The 22654-nt window shown below is 48.0% G+C and overlaps 2 protein-coding genes across 3 annotated transcripts; both read right to left on the bottom strand.

The window, feature by feature from the left end:
• Positions 1 to 299: 299 nt before the first annotated feature.
• LOC106659118 lies at positions 300 to 17009 on the bottom strand. Of its 2 annotated transcripts, XM_023461303.1 has the most exons (3): positions 16734 to 16955; positions 14252 to 14702; positions 300 to 389 (listed from the first exon to the last, which is right to left on the bottom strand). In XM_023461303.1, exon 2 carries the CDS (start codon positions 14661 to 14663, stop codon positions 14253 to 14255), a length of 411 nt encoding a protein of 136 aa, XP_023317071.1. In that variant the 5' UTR covers positions 14664 to 14702; positions 16734 to 16955; the 3' UTR covers positions 300 to 389; position 14252. The 2 variants fall into 2 exon arrangements, with proteins under 2 accessions (XP_023317071.1, XP_014236951.1); XM_014381465.2 differs by lacking the exons at positions 300 to 389; positions 14252 to 14702 and adding an exon at positions 14709 to 15983 and having other exon boundaries at positions 16734 to 17009.
• On the bottom strand, positions 3841 to 11107 carry LOC106658537 (cilia- and flagella-associated protein 61-like; the record flags this gene model as incomplete). The annotated part of the gene is given in 19 exon segments (XM_023461542.1): positions 3841 to 5117; positions 5196 to 5350; positions 5401 to 5659; positions 5739 to 5891; positions 6106 to 6459; positions 6551 to 6773; positions 6776 to 7101; positions 7424 to 7620; positions 7673 to 7770; positions 7900 to 7999; positions 8079 to 8274; positions 8322 to 8985; positions 9090 to 9355; positions 9454 to 9754; positions 9952 to 10026; positions 10098 to 10355; positions 10439 to 10591; positions 10594 to 10842; positions 10932 to 11107. Coding segments are annotated over 19 exon segments (4623 nt in total), but the record flags the coding sequence as incomplete, so codon positions are not given.
• Positions 17010 to 22654: the final 5645 nt, after the last annotated feature.

The following is a 22654-nucleotide window of genomic DNA, read 5'->3' as shown; positions in this document are numbered from 1 at the left end:
GCGGTGCGCGCGTGGTATGCTTGAATTTACAAGACTAGTAGTTCGGGTTGACTCCAAAAACACCACCCAACCCTTGCTCCTTTCTCAGCTGTGCCAATTTTAGCGAGTACCAATCCTGCAAAGGCGAATGCGCTCGGTCAAAATATCATACCTATAAAAAAGCTACGGAAAAAAAGTAAAAAAAAAAAAAAAAAGTAATGAATAACGTACTTGAACGTCTTCTTCGGAGAGTCCGGTCTCAGCTGCCAACAGTACGACATCGGCTTTGTGTGGATTTTTCGGCCATCTGTTGAATTGTTCGAGTAGGACGGCTTCCTGATCTGTCGTCAATCGGATAACGCGAGTCTCCGTCCTCGACGAATCCTGAGGCAACACTGACTTCATCATGTCTGTGAAAAAATGATTTCCAATAAGTTAGGATCGACTTTTCGCATATTCGACTTTGATTTTTAATGATGATTGCGATCGGATGAGGCAAATTTACAAAAAATAAACAATGTTTACAAAAAAATATAAGACGCAACGCTTGGACAAAACTGAAATTCGTCAAATAAAACTCATAAACATTTTCAACCATCCAATACCGGATTACCGGTATGTATGTATGTATATTATACAAAAAGCACGGAGGCGATGCGGCTTTAGATACAAACATTTTAAATAAGAGTTTTTCTTTCAAATATTTGCGAATTTTTTTTTCAATTTTTTTGACAGATGAAAATTGAAATATTATTGAAAACGAGTACTAAAATACAGAGGCCTACCAAGGCGATGTGCTTACGAAAATAAAAATATGTGCTTTTGAGGATGTTTAATATTTTTAAAACAGCTTTTACGAAGGTGCGAGTCGACTTTTGTCCTTAAAATGTCTGAAATTCAATAATTCGTCCGCGAGTAAACCTCATACGTGCGTTACGGGCTTGCATAATAATTAGCCCTGGTATATATATAATATGCATTTGGTAGCCTCGACGGAGTCCACTTTTGCGATTTTAAATCTATCTCTTTCTTTCACTGGCGAATGCATCTTTGATCGAGCGCAAACGACTCGTCCCACAATAGACGCCGCAGCCGCGAAATGTGTAAAATTGGCCAGTTTTACGTTCTCATCGAAGGTGCGCCACGCAACGCCGATCGATACACTATTTTTATAATCCGATCGTTTATCGATCACACGTCCCTCTCGGCTATAAATTCTCAAGCTGGGAAATTTTTTTTCCAAGACGGACGCTCGAAAATCTAACGTCACGTATAGTTAGTGACGCACGTATCAACGATATTGAAATCATCTGACGTTTCGCTTTAGCGCGCACAAATCGCTTGACGAGATTTCGATGGAATATAGTTTTGTCCCCAAACTCGCGCGGAAACCGTTGAATTGGTTATTGCCAAAAATTTAGCGTATGGTACAACTTTTACGAAGGAAATTAAATACACGGGTAAATCACATAACTATACTGCCCCAAAATGTCGACGGTCGAAAGTCTAATTCACGCATTATAAACATGCTTTTCCGCTTCATAAATATTTCCTCGTTCGTTTGTAGTAACGCAAGTACTCGATGATGTCAAAAGTTTATTATTTAGCATAATCGTTTACTTTGCCAAAAAAAAAAAATCAATAAATAAAAACCAAAAGATCATTTGCACGAAAACGAATTTTAACATTTTCATTGAAAAAAAAAGGCTAGAAGAAAAAAAATTGTCAATTTAATAATAGCCTGACATTGACCTAAACTTGACGAAGGGAATTTATAGTGCTTCGGAGCTTATGAGCTACGAAACATGGCGATCGCTGGTGTGTATATCCGAGAATAGCATCGCGCAAGAGTTCAAATTTCGTTATATTATACATGGGCATTTGCGCAGGTGTGTTTTGCACGTTTTACATTATACGCGGGTGGTGGTCTTGCATATAGCGAATAAACTAGAAGCAAACGACATTGATCTAGAAATGCTGCGAGACGATAGCTGCATCGACTTAATGGATTTATCGGGAGTATTGACTTTCGACTCGAGCTCGACTACATAAAATACGCGGACGATTCGTCTTGTGTACCGCGAGTGCGTAAATTAAGCATCTTCAAAGTCATCGACGGCGTTTCGTGAGGCTTTTTATCAATGCGACTTTGGCAAATAACGAAATGCCGATTGTAAATTCATGAGAACGGTTACTACGGCCACTTGGATGTTTACTACTATCATGCTCAATAGAAATTCTCGTAACTCCTCGTTTTTCATTCTGTTCTCCGGAGAATCGTAAAACTTTATTATTTCGCCTATCGAGTCTAATAACTTGGCCCATTCTGCGGTCGTTTGTTTACGTTTAACCCTTCTTGCCTAGAAAATGTTTTCATTCACATTTGAATGATAGCAGCAGATTTCATTTCGCAATAAACTTTGCCATTTAAAGCCCCAAACGATACGAAGTTGAACTTTAAAATTATTTTTAAAATAATTATTTTTAGATTTTAAATAATAATATAATTTTTAAATATTATTTCAAAATTTCAATAAAGAAATCTCAATAATTCGGAAAAACTGTTCACAATCACAGTTTTACCAAGCTGTGGACTATAAATTATGGGTATAGTCTTTTTTTATCCGTCTCAGTCGCAACCCATCTAAAACCGCAGACTATTATAATTCTCTAGTGCTCGCTATAATTTATTACAAGCTTGCAGATCTGACAACTACATAAGAAATTTTATTTTCAAGGGAAAATATGGAAAACTTTTCAAGGGCAGCGCGTTTAATCGTAAACAAAATCAAATTGTCGTGTAACCGGTCGGTAGAAAAATCGTTTTCAAAAATTAAAATCAATTTGACGTAGCGGCGTGACACAAATTTTCCAAGAGTTTATTTGCATTCCGACGTTCGTGTAATAAATGTTTGTTTATCTTTGACGTTCTTTCGCGCTGGATCGCGCGTGTCTTTTGTGTAAAACATTCATTTAAAAGCATCGGAATGAACCAATCAACGTTGATCCCGGCAAGGTCTCTCGCAGTCTTTTCAATCCAGGCAATAACAGAAATGCCGATCTCAATTGAAAATCAGATTTCCATTGATCTGCAAATTTCACTTTTTGAATCGAAATACGTAGATGCTTTTTTTGACGATGCTAAAAAATGTGCGCATCGAAACGATGCCTCTACAATTAATTCCTCGATTCAACAAAAAAAAAGCTACGAAGCAAAATGTCACGATTTGAAAAGTCGTCGTATTGAAATACAAAATATACGTGAACATGTAGCGCCGAGTAATAAGTGAAACCGTACACTTGAAATATTGCGTGCAATTTTGGACTAAAAGCGCAGAGAGCAACGACTCTCGATAATAACGACGAGCAATGAAATTTGCAATTAATTTGACAGACGGATCCATTCGAACGAGTAATATAATGGCGTCTAATGGGCAGCTAATCGCGCGACACGGTCACTTTTACGCTCCCGAGCATTTTCTCTGGCGCGCGCACATGCCTACAACAGAAAGCTATATATAATTCAGCCAACACAGACACACACAGACACACACAGACACACACACACACACACAACAAAGCCATTTAAATGAACGTCAATTTGACAGAGGTTGCATACCGCAAGACATGTCTCTCTCTCTTTCTGTCTCTGCAGCGATCGGAACGCGCTCCGTTTTCTTGGCACGTCAGATGCTCTCGCACGTGGATCGACGACTGTTGCTCTTACTTTTGCGCTCGCTATAGTATAGCAGCAGCAGCAGCAGCAGCAGCCGCGACTCCACTTCTTTGATACGTGCTGCTGCTGCTGCACAAACGAGCTTTGGTTCGCGCGCGCGGGCGCGCGTGGATAGATATAAGAGGAACAAGAAGAAGAAAAAAAAGAAGCGATCGACTGCTGCCGCTGCTGCTGCTGCTCACATGTACCTACGGCAGTAGCGCGATCAACTCGGCTCGGCAATTCTTATAATACATCCCATATAACTCGAGCGCTACCGCGCTAAACTTGACCTACAAGAGAGGCGACTCGGCGACGCGATCTCCCTCGCATAATGTATGCTACACGCTGTCGCAAGCGCAGCAACGAATTTCTCTCGCGGGCTTTTTCTTCCTTCGCTTCTCTTCTCTCCCGCACACGAGCATATTGCTAATAAAAGAGATCGGCGACGCGCGCGCATCATGGCTCTCTCGATTTCTCCACGACCTCTGTGTGTACCGCTGTGCACCGCGTCCAAGCTACCATTGTCATCTCTTATATTTTGCAGCGGCATTCGCCCGTGTGCAGGCACGACTCTTTTTCCCCGAGCGGAGAGTCGAGAAAGAGAGAGAGAGAGAGAGAGAGAGGAGGTCCTTTGACACTTTCGATTTGAAAAATTCTTGCATCTTGCACGCAGAGCGAGTAAGCGGCTGGAAAAGTGAAAGTCCTCTGCCGCGCGTATTGCGAGCGAGCTGCACACAACGTACATGTACACCAGGTCCTCTTTATTAAATGTCAATTAATATATAGGGAGCTAGCGATCGACGTTAAACGAGCCGATAAACGGTAGTTTTATTCCTCGCGTACGAGTTGTCGCCTCGTTTCTTTTTCTTCCTGTGTATAAATAACAATGAAAGAGTACAGAAGAGATAAGGAGCGTTCGAAAGATCGTGGCTTTATAAATGACGCAAACGGAAAAAAAGACGTGTCGCGCGGGGCGCGCGATCTGCCGCGCGAGATACAATCAAGTGGAACAGGACGTCTCGTCGTCGTCGTCGTCGTCGTCGTTGCGATTGATTTCTCGGCAGGACGTTGCGCTGCTGCCGTTGTCGCGGGAGCAGGAGCACGAATTACTCGCGAGCGCCGACTCCTCGCTGTTGCTGCTTCTGCCGTTTGTGACGCTGCCACTGCCGCTTTCGCTTGCACTGCTCGTTTCGTCGTCGTCGTCGTCGTTATTATCATCATCATTATTATTATTGGGATAAAGCAATGGATTATCTTGGATTCGTCGCGCGATCCGTCGTTTTCTCTCCTCCGTCAGGTACATGGACAGGCGATCTTGATGGCGCTCGAGGAAGTCGCTCAGACGATCCTCGAGGTGTCGCAAGTGACACGATCTCTCGTAGCACTCGGCCACGAGCTCGGCCCGCTCTTCCTCCGTCAACTGTCGTTATCATTATTATTATTATTATTATTATTATTTTGTTGTTCTTCGTGATTAACACGCTCTGTATATTCTCACTTGTTCGTAATTGTAACGGCTCAGAGTCTCCTTTAAATCGGCCCTTGCGTTCCGTTTGCACGAGGCGACGACGACCTTGAGTCGAATTTTTGGAACAAAACAAATCTCAGGCTCCGTGTATGTGTGTGCGTGTGTGTGTGCACGAGAGGTCATTGCTTACCGCGTCGTCGGGGCCCGACGATCCGGAACAGGAGCGGCGCCGATTATCCAGGAAATCCTCGGCGAAGTCGTCGACGAAGATGGCCGCGAGCCAGTCCTGGCGCAGGTACGCGTAGAGATCCGGTATTTCGCCGCGCTATACGAACGAGACGCAATCGCGAACGACGTATATATATAAACGACGGAAACGGAACGGAATATAACGATCGAGCGGAAGTATAGCGTACCAGAAATCGGCTTCGCAAGTCGCACAGCGTGGCCTCGTGCATTCCGTACAGGCCGATCATATTTTGAATATCGAAATCCTGTTGCGTGCGTGACGATGTCCATGTATTATCATCCGGCGGGGGAGCTTGTTATATATATATCATATATATAGTATACCGTTTTGCGGCAGCAAGTCAGGCACTCGATCGCACGGGAGCGCCGGTTCAAAACGAGTCGCAGGTATCCGGTGTCGGCCGTGCAAGAGCCCGTCGTCAGAACGTCGCTGCTGCTGCTGCTGTTGCTCCTAGGCTCCGCTACTGCTTGTCCTGCCTGCATTATATACGATATATATAGCGCGACGCACTAGTGATATCTACTCGCGCGATATCGGATGTACTGGTCTCCGTGTCTATGTGTGTCTGTACTGTACTCGCTCGTTGTATTATTATACGGCCGCGGGCAGATATATACACGCCGACTTGTGCAATTCTCTTCGCGCCTTACGAGCCCGTTTACGCCGCGTGAAACGTAAGCTTTTTCACACTCTAATTAATTCAAGCGCTCTCTGTAAAACTATACGCTCCTCCTCCTCCTTCTCCTCCTTCTCGCGCATCATCGTCAATTCGGAGTACATATACGACTCCGAAAAAGAGAGTACCTCGGAATCGGATCGTCTGGCTTCCTCGTCTTGCTCGTCGTCGTCGTCGTTCTGTGCTGCTGCCGCCTCGATCGGGCCGGGCTTGCTGACGCGCAAAAATCTATATCCACCGGGAAGCAGACAGGAAACGACCATCGGCTTGACGAATCTCATCTTGCTCCTCGATATCTCGCTGCTGCTGCTACCGAGTTGCTGCTGCGCCACGTCCGACGTAACGATCCGGGTGAAAGTTTCGGCCAACTGCGCGGTGAGAAGATTCTCGCTCGGTCGAGTTCCTCGGGTGGGAGGGGCCGAGATCAAAACAAAAAAAAAAGAAAAGAAAACGAACAACCTTTTGTCCGACTTCCGAGCTGTTCCAACGGGCCGTGGCCCGCTTGGCTTTGTTCGCCCGGCGAAATTCGGCCATCGTGCCGGCGGCGAACACGCACCGATCGCTCGTACGAAAATCCCAGTCGACGAGGATCCGCGCGGCGTCCTTGGACAGCGCGAGACCGGACCTACGTAGCGCTACAAGTAGAGCCGATTTTTCGAGCTTCTTTATAGGCCTCGATAAATGCAAAAATAGGATTCAAAGAGCGACTCGTTGTGTGTGTGTGTACCAGCTAGGGTGGCCGGACTCGGCCGCTTGGCCAGAAACGAGACGAGGGCGTCGCAATCGATCTGCACGCGAAGCCGCCCCTCCTCGGCCTCCAGAGTCAAGCTCTCGATGCTGATCCTGCCGGGCTGCTCGCTCGGCTCGAAGCTCCAATCGACGAGCTCGTGGTCGCTCAGTACGCGCACTTGTTGATCGACCAGCGAGTCCGTCAGTGCCTTTTTCACCTTTTTTTTTTTTGCACGCACCGAGTATTTATTCGTTTCTCCAAAAATCGAAATGCATTCTATCTAAGATCGTGAACCCTGCTAGAAATGCTCAACGTGGACGTAATGGTCTAGTTTAACCAACGATTTTTCATTGATTTTCGTGGCAATTTTTACCGTTACAAATATAATAAAAATGTTGGGCGCATTTCAAATGAATTGAAAATAACCACTTTAAATACGACGATACTATTTCGAGCTTCTGCCACTAGATGACGAATACCTTTTAATCCGTAGACTCGCAAGTGGCAAAGTCAACACAATCATTTATAAATACGATTTCAAGTATTTATAAATGATATTCGAATCGAGCGTTCCTACCAGTGAATGTACACTACTGCCTCACTTGTCGATCCGCGGCGAAAACGTCGTCTTCGTCGTCGTAGTCTCGGCTAGCTCGGTCGAGCCTCGGCACGACGAGCGTGATCCAGGAGCCTCGGAGACCCGCAGCCAGCACAGCGCCGAGGGCGCAGTAGCACTCGTGCGTCCGACCGTAAAACACGATCGACTCTGCGAGGGAGCTTACGATGAGCGTCTCGATCGCTCGAGTTTATCGCCATTCAGTTATTTATTATTGCACGTTGTATATACTAACTTTGAAGCGAGAAATCCGACGTGATTATTTTGATCTGGTCGAGGAAAGATCGAGCGTCGACGTCGTCGTTGATGACGAAGCAATTGGCCGGCCACGATCTTCTTGCGCGTGTCCGACGAGCAAGAGGAGAGCAAAGGGCAGAGAGAGAGAGTATCGAAAGAATAAAAAAACAACGACGTACGCAATCGACGCGATCGATATATATATTATGTATACGCGCAACTCACTCGCGCTCGTTGTCGTTGCGTCGCTCGCTCGTCGGCTCGGGCCTCTGAAAGCTCAGTCCGCAAGCGAGCACAAGATAGTCGTACTTCAATATTCCCGAAGCTCCGACGTGGATGGATTTTTTCTTCCTGCGTGCACGATGCGTACGATGAGCTTCTTCTGTCTCTAATCGATATTCAACGATAATGCATAAACGAAAACCTATCGATCCTCGTCATCGTCCCCTTGACGACGTTGTAATGCAACGTTTCCGAGGTGAGCCGCCGATAGGCGTTGCAGTGGAGTCCCGCGAAGGGTATCATCGTTCTGACTCGATAATCTCGCTGCTCGTAAGGCAGACCGTTGCTGGACACCAGAGTCACGTCGCAGAAGCGGAGCTGCTCGGCATTTTTCGGCCTGCATATAATACGCGTCGGCGCAAAACGAGGCTATATATATCTGCGCTATGTATCTATATATCGTTATACCCCGTAAGGAGATGATGCAAGAAAGTCAGCGCGCAATCCGAAGCCCCGACCACGACGATCTTGACGTTGACGATGTCCTTGTGGGCGAGTGCCGATCTCGGCGTGAAAACGTGAAGCGAGAACAACCGATCGAAGGGCGCCTCGTCGTCGTCGTAAGTTTGTTGATGAAGACGCTGCAATTGCGGCCAGTTACGAATCCTCGGCTCCAAGGGCTGCATGGCCGACAGACAGGTGGGTATAGGCCGGCCTCCTCCCGCGCTCTGCAGCGATCGTCGACGCATCGTACAAGAAAAAAAGCAAATGCCTCGTGAATCGCAGCGAGACAATTATATACAGCTCGAAAAAAAAAAAAAAAGAAATAGTAACGACGTCACGAAGCAGCAGCGTACCGCACGAGGATCTTGGTCGGAATCGAGCAGCAGCAGTCGGTAGAAGAGCAGGCGGTGCTCGGCCAGGCGCAGTAGCTCGCCGAGCAAGAAGCCGAGGCGCGACACGAAGATCGGCATGAGGGCCAGCTGCACGAGGCGGCCGCACGAGTCCTCCCCCCCGTCTCGCTTGGCTCGCGCCGCGAGATGGCCGAGCCGATAAGCTCGCTCGAGCCGATTAACTTGCTCCTCTCTGCTGCTTATTGTGTATATAAATGATATAAGAAGAAAAACGGTAGGATATAAAGGGGGATCCTCGTTTTTGTACGCTGTATTTTGTTACAACGTTATATAACGTACCGAAGCACGGCCAGTCCGACGATCTGCTCGTCGCAGGCGAACACGAAGGCCCGAAGCTGGGCGCTGTCCTCCTCGAGGGCGACGCGCAGATCCTCGAGAATGACCTCGGCGCCGTCGACCCCCTCGAGCAGATCCGCGGCGTAGGTCAGGTCGTGCTCGCGCGCCTCACGCGCTCTCAGCGAGCAGCCCTGCTGCTGCCCGAGGCAGGCCCGGTGGCTCGCGTACAGACTCATCGGGAAGTCCCGGCCCTGGCGCTGGGCTATTCTCTGTGTGTGTTTGTGCGTGTGTCGTATGCCGGTCGACGTTATTAAAGATCCGAATCGCGTCGATGTGATACGCTCTTTTTTTTGTTGTTGTTATTTACCACGAAATTGTCGAGGAACGGGCAGTGAGCTCGACCGGTGGGCTGCAGCAGTAGGCAGTAGTCGCGCTCGGGGAAGCACTCGAAGCTCGCGGCCAACAGTCCCTGACACTTGAGCTCGTCGAGCTTGTCCGCCACGCCGAACAGTTCGATGGCGAAGGCGTTCGGCACGGTCGGACGCTGCTGCTGTCCGAACGAATCTGAGTGTAGGAAATTCGCGGCATGGAGAATCGACGATCTAATTGGCAGATTTATATGCGATCGCTTTCGATCGACGCTCGATGTGCAACAGCGATGCGTATACAGCGATGATCACATCTGATCGAATCGCAGTGCGACTTGATCACCTACTTGATCGCGCATCCTGCTCCAATCGGTCGGATTCGTTCTCGTCTCGATCGGTGAAATTTTCATCTCGCCATCTTTGTCGTAAGAACATATACTTTATGGAATAAGCAAAACGCGAGTTTCGGCGACACGGAGCGAAAAAAGCCCGCCTACTTGTTCTCCGCAGAGCCGAACAGCGAGTCGCCTGACCATTCCCCCGTGGCCTCTTCTTCGCCTCCGTCGTCGCTTCTATACGTATCAAAAGTATATGTCACAGAGCATTGGTTAATGCGCGTAGGACTCTCGATCGTCGTCGTCACCTCGAGTCTCGCTCTCGAAACTTCCTGAATCCCGCGAAGGCCGAGAGCTCGAAGTGCCGCGCGAGCAGATCCAGATCGACGCGGCAGTTGACGGCGAGCACGGCCACGAGCACGTTGTTGGAGCGCTCGGCGACGAGGACGCGCCTGCACGCCTCAGGATGTCGCACCTCCTCGCTCAGGTAAAAGTCGCCGTAGAAGCGGCGCAGAGTCGCGTTCTCGTTGTCCAGTATGCCGACCACGTCGTCGTTGTCCTCCTCGCTGTCGTCGTCGTCGTCGTCGTCGAGCGCATTTTTTGTATTATAATATATTATTATATGCGCTTCGTAACAAATTGCACTCACATGGCCAGACGGACCCTCATCGGCGCTACGAATCGATTCTGATCGGCCACGCAGAGCACTTGAGCCGACTCGCTCGACTCGAGCGATTCATTCTTAGGCGGTACGGTCAGCAAGAGCTTGGCCAGGCATTTCGCTGCGAAACGATGATAGATTTTTGAACCGCGCGCGAGGGCCAATGAGGGAACAAAAAAGAAAAGAATATATCGACGCGGCGTAGCAGCTCACGCAAACTCAGTCCCGGCGGCTTCACGAGGATCATTCGACCGCAGTGGAGAGCCGCGTAGAAGGCGGCCTTGAACAGCTCTCGCAGCGAGTCGTCACCCTCGTCCTCCTCTTCCTCGTGCTCATCGTCCCAGACGAGAAACCGAACGAAAAGAGTGTTCTCCTCCTTCGAGCCGTCCACGCTGCGAGACGCGCAACGACGCGTACATTATATACATATTATAATGTATATGGATAAGCTCTGGCGATGTATCTGTCGTTATTATAATACCCGTAGAGGCGATCGATCCAGATCGGCCAGGCCGAGGCCGCGACCGCCGGCACGTGGGGATGATTGCCGAGGAACAGGGCCGATACTATCCGGCCCGAGGAGTTTTCTCGCAGCAGCGCCAAGCACGACTCTTCGCTTTCGTTTTTTATTATTTGTGCGTTCGTGTTAGAAATTCGTTATAACCTTGTTGGCAGCCGATCGGTCTCGGCTGTGCATCGAAGGACTTTGGGTATAAAAAAAAAGAAGTATCTTACTAGAGGGCTGTAGGATCGACGGCCTCGGGAAACAGATCGATGGTCCTGCAATCGATGAAGCTCGCGAGAGCTTTCAAGTCCGACCTCCGGACGTATCGGCACTTTGTTATTCTCTCTGCTGGATAGGCCATGCTGCTACTGCTGATTCACACATATAATCATAACCCTTTCTTTATTCGAGTGCGCATACGTATAGCAGAACTGCGCAATCGTGTTAAGGTCGCTCTCGATCGTCGGGGGCAAATTAGAAAATTGTCTGGCGTGCGTGAGCTCGATAAGAGAAAGAGAGAGAGAGAGAAGTGCGCGGGTGTGGCTAATGGCGCACATATATAGCGAGGCAGCGTCGATCGAATTGAATTTTATTTCGAGTGACTCGTGCCTGTCTTTATATCTCTCTCTCTCTCGACAGGCTGCAGGCCGCTTTTATTTAATGCACTGCGCACTACGGCTCGCTGCCATGGTGTACGAACTCCTCGTCGTCGGGCTCTCGTCGAGACCTCGACTCGTCGTTTATACATACGTTTATTCTTGCTTCTGCTGGGAGTTCGAGACAACTGCTATATAGATATCACTGCGGTGCAGTACAGCGGGGGCAACGAAGCTGCACGGAGACTTTTAATAAACGCGCCCGCAAGCCAAAAATATTCGCACTTTGCGAGCGACGCAAGTCCGAGTCTCGTCTCGTGATTTACCGTCTTCTCGTATATTAGGTATTTATACGCGCGAGACAGCAACAACACGACGCGCTATATCTTACAAATATAATATGTATATGCACGCGCGCCGACGATGCAAATGGGGGAAAAGTGCGTATTATTCGCGGGACCCAATGCGGCCGCAGAGATCTGCAGGAACGGGTGACTCTCGCAGGCGCATTTTCTTCGCGGATACTGGCTCGTTTATTACGCTATATTATACGTAAGCGAGACGAGGTGCACAGCGGAAGTCGCAGCTTCGATCCCCAAGACGACTTTTCGATTTTCCTGCCGCGGACGTCTCGGCGCTCGTATATACACGCCGTATACGCGTTGGATAAAATAGCAGGAAAATTCGCGTTGCTTTCTTTTGTGCGGGCCGCATGTACAGCGGCACACGTGACTGACTACCTATATTACGCTGCGCGCTACAACGTACGAGAGATTTCACTCGCTGCAGTGCAGCGCGCAGTTGGAAAGTCTCGAGCTGAATGAACGTCCGCGCAGCGATACACGCTTTTACAGCTGCTTCGTTCGTATAGAGATAATTATTTAATCCCCAACGCACGAGTTATACGAGTTTGCTTCTTGTTTTCAACGGATTATTTCGTACGATTCGACTACGTAGACTTTTTTATGAGATATAATAACAAATGTGCGATCGAAATTTTATCTCCATCGAGATGCGACTCGACGAATCGAAATTACTCGATGCGCGAGTTACGCAAACGATACAGAAGTGCAGTCGCCGATTTGGCGGGGGGAGGAATCTCGCAGCGCGTGCTGCGCAAGTTTCCGTAACGGTCGCAATGCGTGCGATACGCGAGCCGTAACTCTATGCAAATGGCACGGATCGAATTATCAGCCTATAAGGTGCCAGGCAAAAAATATCGAATTGCGAACATTATTGTTATAGGCGCACTCAAAATTCATATAATGACGAGATTATGATGTTCGTGCATACATAGAGAGACGCGCAAGGTCGCGCGCCCAATTATCATAATATCGCGCGCGCGCAGCTCGTTATAATTCAATTCGGAGCTTTAGCCTATAACCGATCTCGTTGTTTTTTTCGGGGGGAGGAGGAGGAACTACCTATTACGTGCTTACGCGCTTTATAACAAGGTATATTGTAGGCGATGATCGATCATTGCGACTATATAGCGCATCGATCGGCGAGAATCAACATAATTAGATCGTATTGTGTACTTCCTGCATTGCCATGTGTGCCGAGCGACGCTCCAAGTACCATATATATATTATGCAGATTGTCGCGCGGCGTCAAATTTGGGAGTGTCGCTGCGGCGTACGCGACCTATGCACGCACGTACACATATATATATAACGCGCGACTGTCGAGTTGAAGATGACGAAGGGTTATTTAACTCGGAACGAGTTAACGCGTGTAATCTGTATACTTTGCAACGCGGCGATATATAATCCGCGCGCGTCAAACCAATTGCTCGTTGCACGAGCTACAGGTCCTATACATCATTTTTTTTTTTTTGTCAATAAATAATGTTACGCAGCGATCTATGCATTAATGCTTCGCACGACGAAGACGACTAGACGAAACGAGTGGCGTATAGCTTTCTTCGTTGCCGCGAGACTTTAACTCAGCCGCAGCGGAGCGCGCCTATATGTATTATACAGCCTTCGCTGCAACGACTCTATATAGATAGAGGCACACTGGCTGCCGGTCAAGGACAATGCACAACTTACGTCCGTGCCAAAAAGATGCTCTCGAGTATATACGGTATATACACAGAACTCCGCAACTTCTTACGTATACACGCGGGGGGGTTCAAGACGAGATCTCTCCGAGTATATTATATAAATATAATATACATCTGTCTGTCTCGCGCGCGAGCTCGGGTACATAGATCGGCATTTCGAACTGTACTCGCTGCGTTTGTTTTTAGAATCTCGCTCGCGGTATATAATGTACCGATCGCTGCGTGCGCGCGCGGACGTCACTCGGGCGGACCGCGCGCTCCTATATAAACTTTGTACCTCGCACGCTTCCGCGTGCACGAAGAAGAGTGCAGTCGAAACGTCAGCGAGGCGCGTCCGTCCGCGCGCGGATGCGATTTTCTCACCGAGCTCGACCGAGCGCGTCCCAAGGGAGAGAGAGAGAGAGAGAAAGCGATATGGTCCAGCTGCAGAGTCTTACCGATCTAGCGAGTTTCGCCTGTTTTTCTCACGCGGATTCCAATTCGAATTATATTCTATTATATTTTCTAATTGATATGCACAAGAATGAGCGATGCAACAGCAACAAAAACAATAATAATATTATATATAAGAAATAATGTGCACGATGATATATGATGTGTATAAAATAGAACAAAAGACAGCAAAACAACTCAACTCTAAAATCTAACTGAGCGCATCCAGTCCTTACTCATGACTTCCTCGTAGAGCGGGCCGTAGAAGCCGGGCCTCTCGACCCTCACGTAGACGGTCTCCTGCGGCGGGGCCGGTTTCTCCACCTCGACGAAGACGACGCGCTTCTTCGGTGGCGGCGCCGGCTTCTCGCGATGCACCTCGATGTAGTGCACCCGCTCGGTGCGCGCCGCCGGTCGGGGCTTCTCCACCTCGACGTAGACGACGCGCTCCCTGGGCAGCAGGGAGGTCTCGCGCACCGTCTCCACCCAGTGCACTCGCTGCTCGACTTTCACCGGTGGTGGTGGGGGCGGCGGGGGTGGCACGTAGCGCTCGACCCTGGTCTCGCTGCTGCTGCTCTGGTAGCTGTACTCGTACTTGGAGCTGCTCGAAGACATCCTCTTGGACTCGTTGATTGATTCCCTGGGGCGGGCACACTGGACGATTCGTATTTTCGTATATCAAGGTACAGCCGAGTCTTCGCGCGCGCGCACTTTTCGACTTTTTTTATTTCGTTTCGTTTTGTATTGGGCGAGCTGCGCCGGTGGCGATGATTATGGTCACGGCGATCGATGATTGCATTCGGAACGATGCGGATGTATGCACGCTACTGGTCTTGAGGCCAGGGGCCAAAGTAGCGCATATTTTGCAAGCAAATGTTTATGTAGATGCGTTTGACGTTAATCCTGACCCGTGATTCCATTTGCTGGGGGGAGGAAGGGCGACGATCGGCTTATGTTTTGTTTTTTCACACGCTTATGAAACGTCCACAGTGAGCTTGCGACAATGAAATGATCGTCTATACAAATTTTGCACACACGATTAAGCCAATCGAGTGAATTATAATGACGTCGCTGACGATCGAGCGAATCCGAGTGCGTGTATATTAGTCGCAATTAATCTATATAATGCAGTGCTGCACTCGAGAGCCTATTAGCTAATGCGATGCGATTATGCGCGCGATGAGAGTAAGTGAACTTGATCTTGGCTACTGCTACTGCTACTGCTACTGCGGTTAATATTTCAAGCTGGCGGCGGCGGTGGCTCGAGGCTTGCGGTTGCGCAAAGCGTGATGGTCTCGGGCCAGGCTGATCGGCGCCAGCGCGATCCGCGGCGGCGGATTCAGCACCTTGGCCAGGCGCTCCCTGGGCAGCTGGGGCAGATCGCGCGGCACCCGATAGGCCGGCGAGTAGAACTTGGGCATGGGCGGCGCGGGCCGCCAGTTGGCGCAGCGCCTCGACAGCGGACACGGGCAGGACTTCTGGAAGGACAGGGGCATGGCGCGATCCAGCACCTTGGACTTGGGCCGGGCCACGAGGTGAGGCGGCGACGGCCTGATGTGCAGGGGTCCGGGCTCGCGGGGCGCCGCGGCCAGTTTCAGGGCCAGCGAGAGCTCGCGAGGCTGCTTGCTCAGGGCGATGTACGAGACGGGATAGCGGGGACGGGCCTCGGCCAGGATCAGGGTCTTGGTGTGGGCCGTGGAGACGGGCAGAGCTCGGAGACGCGGCCGGGCGCGAGTCCTCGCGGGCGGCGAGCTGATCAGAGCCATCTGCACCGGCGACACGGGTGGCAGGGGGAAGCGAATGCTGCGACGCGACATGATTATTTTTCGTATAAAGAGAGCAAGCGAGAGTGATCGATAATGGGATGATGCGAGACTTTATTCGTTTCGAGTTTCGACACTGTTTATGATATATACAGAGGCGCGCGGGCGAGGGCTGCAAAAATCAGAGGTTAAAAAAGCTTGGATTAGTTGCTGACACAGGCGCGCATTTGTTATTGTTTTATTATTATTTTTTTTTTCATTTTTATCTTGCAAGCTTTTACGCGCGCGCGCATTCCTTCTGGACGAGTAGACGTTTCGAGCTGGTAACGAGACTTTTGTCGAAAATGTCGAAAACAAGCAAGCAAATGTTTTAATCTCAGACTACAATGGCCTGTTCATTCAAAATATTTCATTCAATAATGCTATTATACAATGCTCACTTATAAAAAAAAAAAATTGAAGCGATTTAATTTCCAAATTCGTGCGCACGCTCGATTAAATTTCTAGCCCGATTTCATAAGCTAACTGTTGGCGTGAATTGGCCACAACCGGATCCAAAAATACAACGGCAAGGTGTTTGCGTATTAAAATAAATATTTCATTCAAAAATTACCTCTTCGCGATTCTCGCGAAAGCATTACATACAAACTTTGATTATGCTCGAGTGATCAAATGTGAGATAAGCGTCGCTCAAAGCACGTCTACTACTACTCCCATTCAGGAATGCACGAGTTGACAAAGTCGATGATGATCGGAGCGAAAAAGCTTGGTTGTCGAATATGAAAAAAAAAAAGAAAATAATAACAAATCCCGGCCGAATCGTTGGATAAAGCGATATCGAAGCCGCGCGCGCGGCAACTTAAGCGTATATATAATAAAAAAGCAAAAGAAAAGCAAACTGTTGTAGGAGAGTCAGCTGTACCTTGATTACGTTCAAACACCAACACACACACTGTATATAGACGGGGTCTCGCACTCCGGTATACGTATATATAAAAATGTCGCGAGCGCGAATTATCAGAGAGCTGTGCTGCGATGCGTCGAATCGCTGCGGCTCGGAGCAACTGAACTGGCTCGCGGCGAATCCTGCCTCTTACCTATACGCGCGCGAACGAGCGAACTCTTCCGCGATGGCCCGATTCCAATAATTATTATATACCGACGATGGATCGCGTCTGTGTCGGTGCTGCGCACGTCTCTCGTACGGTGCAGGTATATAGGTAGGTAGAGGTAGGTATATAGGATAGGTAGTGCATATGTCACGTGCGTGGGTGCACACGCACATGTGTTCGCTATTATAGTGCTCGAGCGACGCCGCCGCCAACACACGAACTTGATCTTGCGTAAATCGAATTACGATGCAGCGTAATCGATCGCCCTCGAGATTATTTTATTCATCTTATTCCGGCTCCCTCCCGCGCGCACACACACGTGCATAACAGCAGCGACTCTATGATTCTTCCTTCCTTATACTTTACTTCCTTCCTTCCTCTCGTTTGTATATATACTTATATACGAGTGGGGGAAAGGGAGGGAGCTATGTATACGCGCTATTAAAGCGTCGATCGACGAGCGACGATCGCTGCTACCGAGAGTGCATTATAATATATCGAGGCACGTCGAGCCAAGATTTACGATACGTTTGTACTTGGTCGTCGGCCCATCGCATCGCGGCTCTCGAGTCTCGCTCGCTCGCTCGTCGTTGTTGATGCGCGCCGATTCGATGGCGCGTTATAAGCGTCGATTAGCCGCGTAATTGCTGCAGCTTATAAATACGATGCGATCGCGCCGCAGCCGCGCTTGCATGTAAACCGTGTAAACGCGACGAGCCTTTGTTTTGCTTTTGCATAATTCCAGGTAGATATAGGCTGGCGATCGCTGCTGCTGCCAAACAGAGTGAGAGAGAGAGAGAGAGAGCGACTTTCTCCTAGCGCTACGCCAACGAACAATAGAGCTAGTCGAGTATATCGTGCGAGACAGCAGCAGCAGTCGATCGATGAGCTATAACTCGACTCTTCGGAATCGCGAGCATCGCACACTCCATGACGTGCGTCTCAAGAAAGAAAGAGAACGTATATATGACCGATTCATCGGGCCGCGATTTGGATAATCGGCCGCTGTCGCTGCTGACGAACCTATCTGCGCGCGCGATGCATCGTAAATATCCAATTATGCAGATGCGCCACCTGAGCGCGGCTAATCGCGCGACGGGACGCGGATGTGTGCGCGGAGATGAGATACGATATACAGTATAAGTATGTATATATACAGGCCGAACTTGACTCTCGAGCGCGCGCAACTCGATCGCATTGCAAAATAACTGTGCTGCATCGAGCGTAGGTATATGCTGCACACAGTGGAGGCCTTTGAGAAAGTGCAGAGTACCAAAACAATTGGCACGCGAGCTTCCTCGTGCGCTGCTGCGCGCAAACATGCCAGCCAGCCAGCCAGCCACGCTGCGAATTAAGCCGTATTATATTATATATTATAATGCGCTCGGCCGATTTGTCATTGCCCGCGATGATCGTTATAAATAGATCGGGCATCGCTTTTTGTTTATTCCGAATGCCCGAGCTAAGGTAGCGTGCAGAGGCAAACGAGCCGCCTGTCGAGCCACGCCGCTTTACATATATAGCTTTATTATAATATGGGCGACGGCGTATATTATTTTATATTATACACAAAGAAGCTGCGAGGCACGCAGAACTTCTGGGAAACACCCGCGAGCCTTTTCTCATTATATTCGCGGATCGTTGCGTAATGTACTCGCTCGTGACCTTTGCCAATTCGAGATTAGAGCTTACACGCATTCGATTAATAAACAACGCGCAACAAAGCTATATATGCGTAGCGAGCTTCGGTTAACGCGCTAGCTTAATCACGAGTATACCAAAAGTTGTCTGCCGGTAGTTATACCAGATTTTCGTTTCTCGACTTAAATCGTGCAGAAATCGACGATAGATATGTATTCCTCGACGACGACGACTCGTCTCGCTCCATCAGCGCGAGGGTACACTTGTCGCCTCGCCATAAAATTACCGCCAAATTACGCGTGAGCTTTAATTTTTGCCAACGACGGCTAATTAATCGGAGCCCGCTGTGCGCGCTCGAGGCTCGTAAATTAACTCGCCGCGCTCGAGCACCGATGATGTTTTTTTCGCGACAAAAATTAGCATACCGAGCAATTATAGCGGCGCAGCCGTGACAAAATATCATGCACGCTTATATGGAAGAGCAAAAAAGTCGCGCGAATATCGATCATTAAATCGGTATAGCGATTGCGCGCGCAAAAAATCGGTTCCAGGGTAATCTTTCTTCGCGCTTGGAAGATCTTACGAAACGTTTACCGCTTCCATCGCCGACGATCGTCGTAATAATAACGAGCGATTTTCTATATAAGAAGCCGCCGCCGCTACGCAGAGCCCGAGGACGGATCTCGCAAGGCCGCGGCCGCGCAACGGAATGATTACGTCCATACGATGGGGCTATATGTGTTTATAACGTAACGTATGGTAACATCGTAAGTAACGAACACTTTTAATTCATTGAAATTTCATTGACACCCGGACTTGTAAACATCGCTAAATGATAATTGCGTTGTTTTTTTTTTGCATCGGAAGCAGAAATCAATCGCGTTCGATCATTAATTAAGGATAAATCGAGCTGCGTCGTCTAGAGGTAGCAGCTTCGAAATCGCGGCGCATCATCGATCGATATCGATCGTGTTCGCAGTCGTCGCGCGCACAGCAGTTCCCTGACCCTTTGGCTGCTCAGCTCGCGAACGTAAACATATATAAATAATCCAAGTTATAGGTACCGTAAGTCCGTCGTCGTGGGGCGGAAGATGAGGCGCGATTATGAGCCGTAAGTTGACACTGAGAGCCGCGCTTGGATATATTTAAAGATGCAAACGAGCACGGACGCGATGCTGCTGCTGTAGCTACTCGTGTCTGTTTATACACATCATCGTATCCGTATAGGTAAAAGACTCGAGTCTGTATACGGCTCGATAGAATGCCGATCTCTCGGACGCGGACGGACGGAAGTCGTGCCTGTTTTAAACGGCCATAAGTGTCGATCGTCATCTTTTTGCGTGCGTACGTACAGCGCCACGTTACGATTATACACATATACGCGTATCTGTGAGCGCGCGTGCTTACGATAATACGACGAGCTTTCTATACAACGACGATACAGGGAAACCTAAATACCGCGAGTTAATCATCGTATAAACGATAATTGGAATTGTCTACTTTACGAGCATTTAAATACGGTAAACGATCGACTCGATGAGCTCCAAAAGCAAAGAACGTAGAAACAATAGCGCAGCCGCCTATACGGTAAAGCCAAAAAACTGACGAAGGCGTGTGTATATTCATCGAAGAGGCGCAACGATTGCTTTCGATCGCACGAAAAGGAAGAGAGAGAGAGATGACGTCGCGTGAAATCGCAATTGACTGCTATATACACGACCACCTATATATATATATATATAGCTTCTCTCTCTCTCTCTCTCCTTGTTTCTGTCGTTGCGCACGCGAGTTTTCGATTATTGAAAGCCTATATCGTCTATATCTCCCGCAGCGGGTAATTATCTATGAGATATCGTGCGTGGCACGCGCGCAACCAGTCAAGGTATCTATAGATATATATATTTCACAAGTCGACGATGATATCGATAATTCGACTGGCGTCGAGCTTCATTTGGCCCATTTCCCGTGTACAGGAGCGTGAGAGGCGTTACATTCATCGACTTTATACATACACACACACTCAAACGGGTCGCCGATGAAAAATAATAAAGTTGGTCGCTGTTCCAGTACCGATCTTCGCAATCGGCTATTATATCTAACGATCCATATAGGCACGAAAAATTCGCACCCAGTAGTAAAAACTTCTCTGCTCGCGGGATCGATAAAAATTACTTCATCTCGTTGCTCTCAAAGCTTATGAAACTATAATCGATCTATGCAAACGCACACATAGTTACATCGGGCATTATCTTTACCAATACTCGTATAGCTGCGGGGCGAGAGACATAATTTTCTCTCGATGCTCGCTCGCGTTTACAGGTGTGCTGGATCGAGTCGCTTGGCGTACACGCGTACGTCTGTCTGCGCGTGTAAACATAATGTGCGTATATATATAGCAGTATATAGCAATATAGCGAGCTATACGTATATACGAGGCACGCAATAAGCATATGCGCCGGGACTTTCGTAATCGCTTAAATACGTAATTACGAGCGTATGTGTGCTTTAAGCGTCATCACGGAGGGATTTGAAATCGCAGCTACGCGGTATATATATGAGCAATTCTCCAAATGAAACGCATTTTTTGAGGTAGAATCGCGACAAATTTTTTTTTCAACCTACGCGGATACGGACCCCCGGGAAATGTTTTTGGGGGTCCTAGGAACATGTAACCACGTAGGAACCATTGAAATTTCAATAGTGCTTATTTTTATAGCTACTTTTGTGATTTAGAGGACGGAAAATCATGTTTTCTCGTAAATGCGGCTAATTACTCAATTTCTAAGTCGCTGAAAAAGTATCAAAACTCATCTAAAAAAAATAACTGGCTACTGTGTTCGATAGGAAATTTTCTCAGCTTTCCACTGGTGGTATCAAATATTCCGATAAGTCGCACATTCGCCGAGAAAATCGCCATCAAAAGTGCTAAGCTGAATATCTCGAAAAACTCGGTACGGAAAAGTGATCTTTGAGGTTTAATTTCGATTTTTCCTCGTGAAAATGAAATTTATCGAAAAATCTGACTACACCATAAGAAAGCTGAGGAAATTTCCTATCGAAAGCATATCTTTATTTATTTTTTCGGTGGAATTACGAGCTAGTTTTGATTGTAGCGAGCCGAAAACCTCGCGACCGCGCTGAATCAGCTCGGAAACAGAAAACAGCGAACAACGTGAAAGAAATTCCAATGTATAACATTGTAATTCCACCGAAAAAATAAATAAAGATATGCTTTCGATAGGAAATTTCTTTGGCTTTCTCATGGTGTAGTCAGATTTTTCGATAAAATTCATTTTCACAAGGAAAAATCAACAATTATCCAAAAAGTTCACTTTTTCCGTACTGAATTTTTCGACATATTTAGCCCTCAATGTGTGATGGTGATTTTCTCGGTGAATGTGCAATTTATCGGAAAATCGGATACCACGATTGGAAAGCTGAGAAAATTTCCTATCGAACACAGTAGTCAGTTATTTTTTTTAGATGAGTTTTGATACTTTTTCAGCGACTTAGAAATTGAGTAATTAGCCGTATTTACGAGAAAACATGATTTTTCGTCCTCTAAATCACAAAAGTAGCTATAAAAATAAGCACTATCGAAATTTCAATGGTTCCCACGTGGTTACAGGTTCCTAGGACCCCCAAAAACATTTCCCGGGGGTCTGTATCCACGTAGGTTGAAAAAAAAATTTGTCGCGATTCTACCTCAAAAAATGCGTTTCATTTGGAGAATTGCTCATATAGGCGAGGCACGCGCGATCTTCTTCGTCCTCCTTTTTGGCCTCGCTCGCGTGTTTTTTATTCGACAAAATCCAAGTGCAAAAAAAACCGTATCGAGCCACTACGATCTGGTAGGCCTAAATCGATCACCGATTGTGGCGGCTACGATCACGCTGCAACACGCGCGCAGCAGCTCGACTTTTGGTGCGCGTGTAACATATATTATAATCGCTCGCGCAACCTTACTCGGCTCTTATCGTCGCGCGTATATATACTCGACTCTCGACGCCGCCTTCTATACGCGTGCAATACGTATCTATACGTGTGTATTCGCATAATCTCGAATACGGAGTCGGGTCGAGCTGGTGCT

The sequence above is a fragment of the Trichogramma pretiosum genome, unplaced genomic scaffold, assembly GCF_000599845.2.
Source record: "Trichogramma pretiosum strain Unisexual culture from Peru unplaced genomic scaffold, Tpre_2.0 scaffold2, whole genome shotgun sequence".
Classification (NCBI taxonomy): Eukaryota; Metazoa; Arthropoda; class Insecta; order Hymenoptera; family Trichogrammatidae; genus Trichogramma; species Trichogramma pretiosum.
Note: the sequence above shows the minus strand (reverse complement) of the source record. Positions and strands in the feature narration are given on the sequence as shown.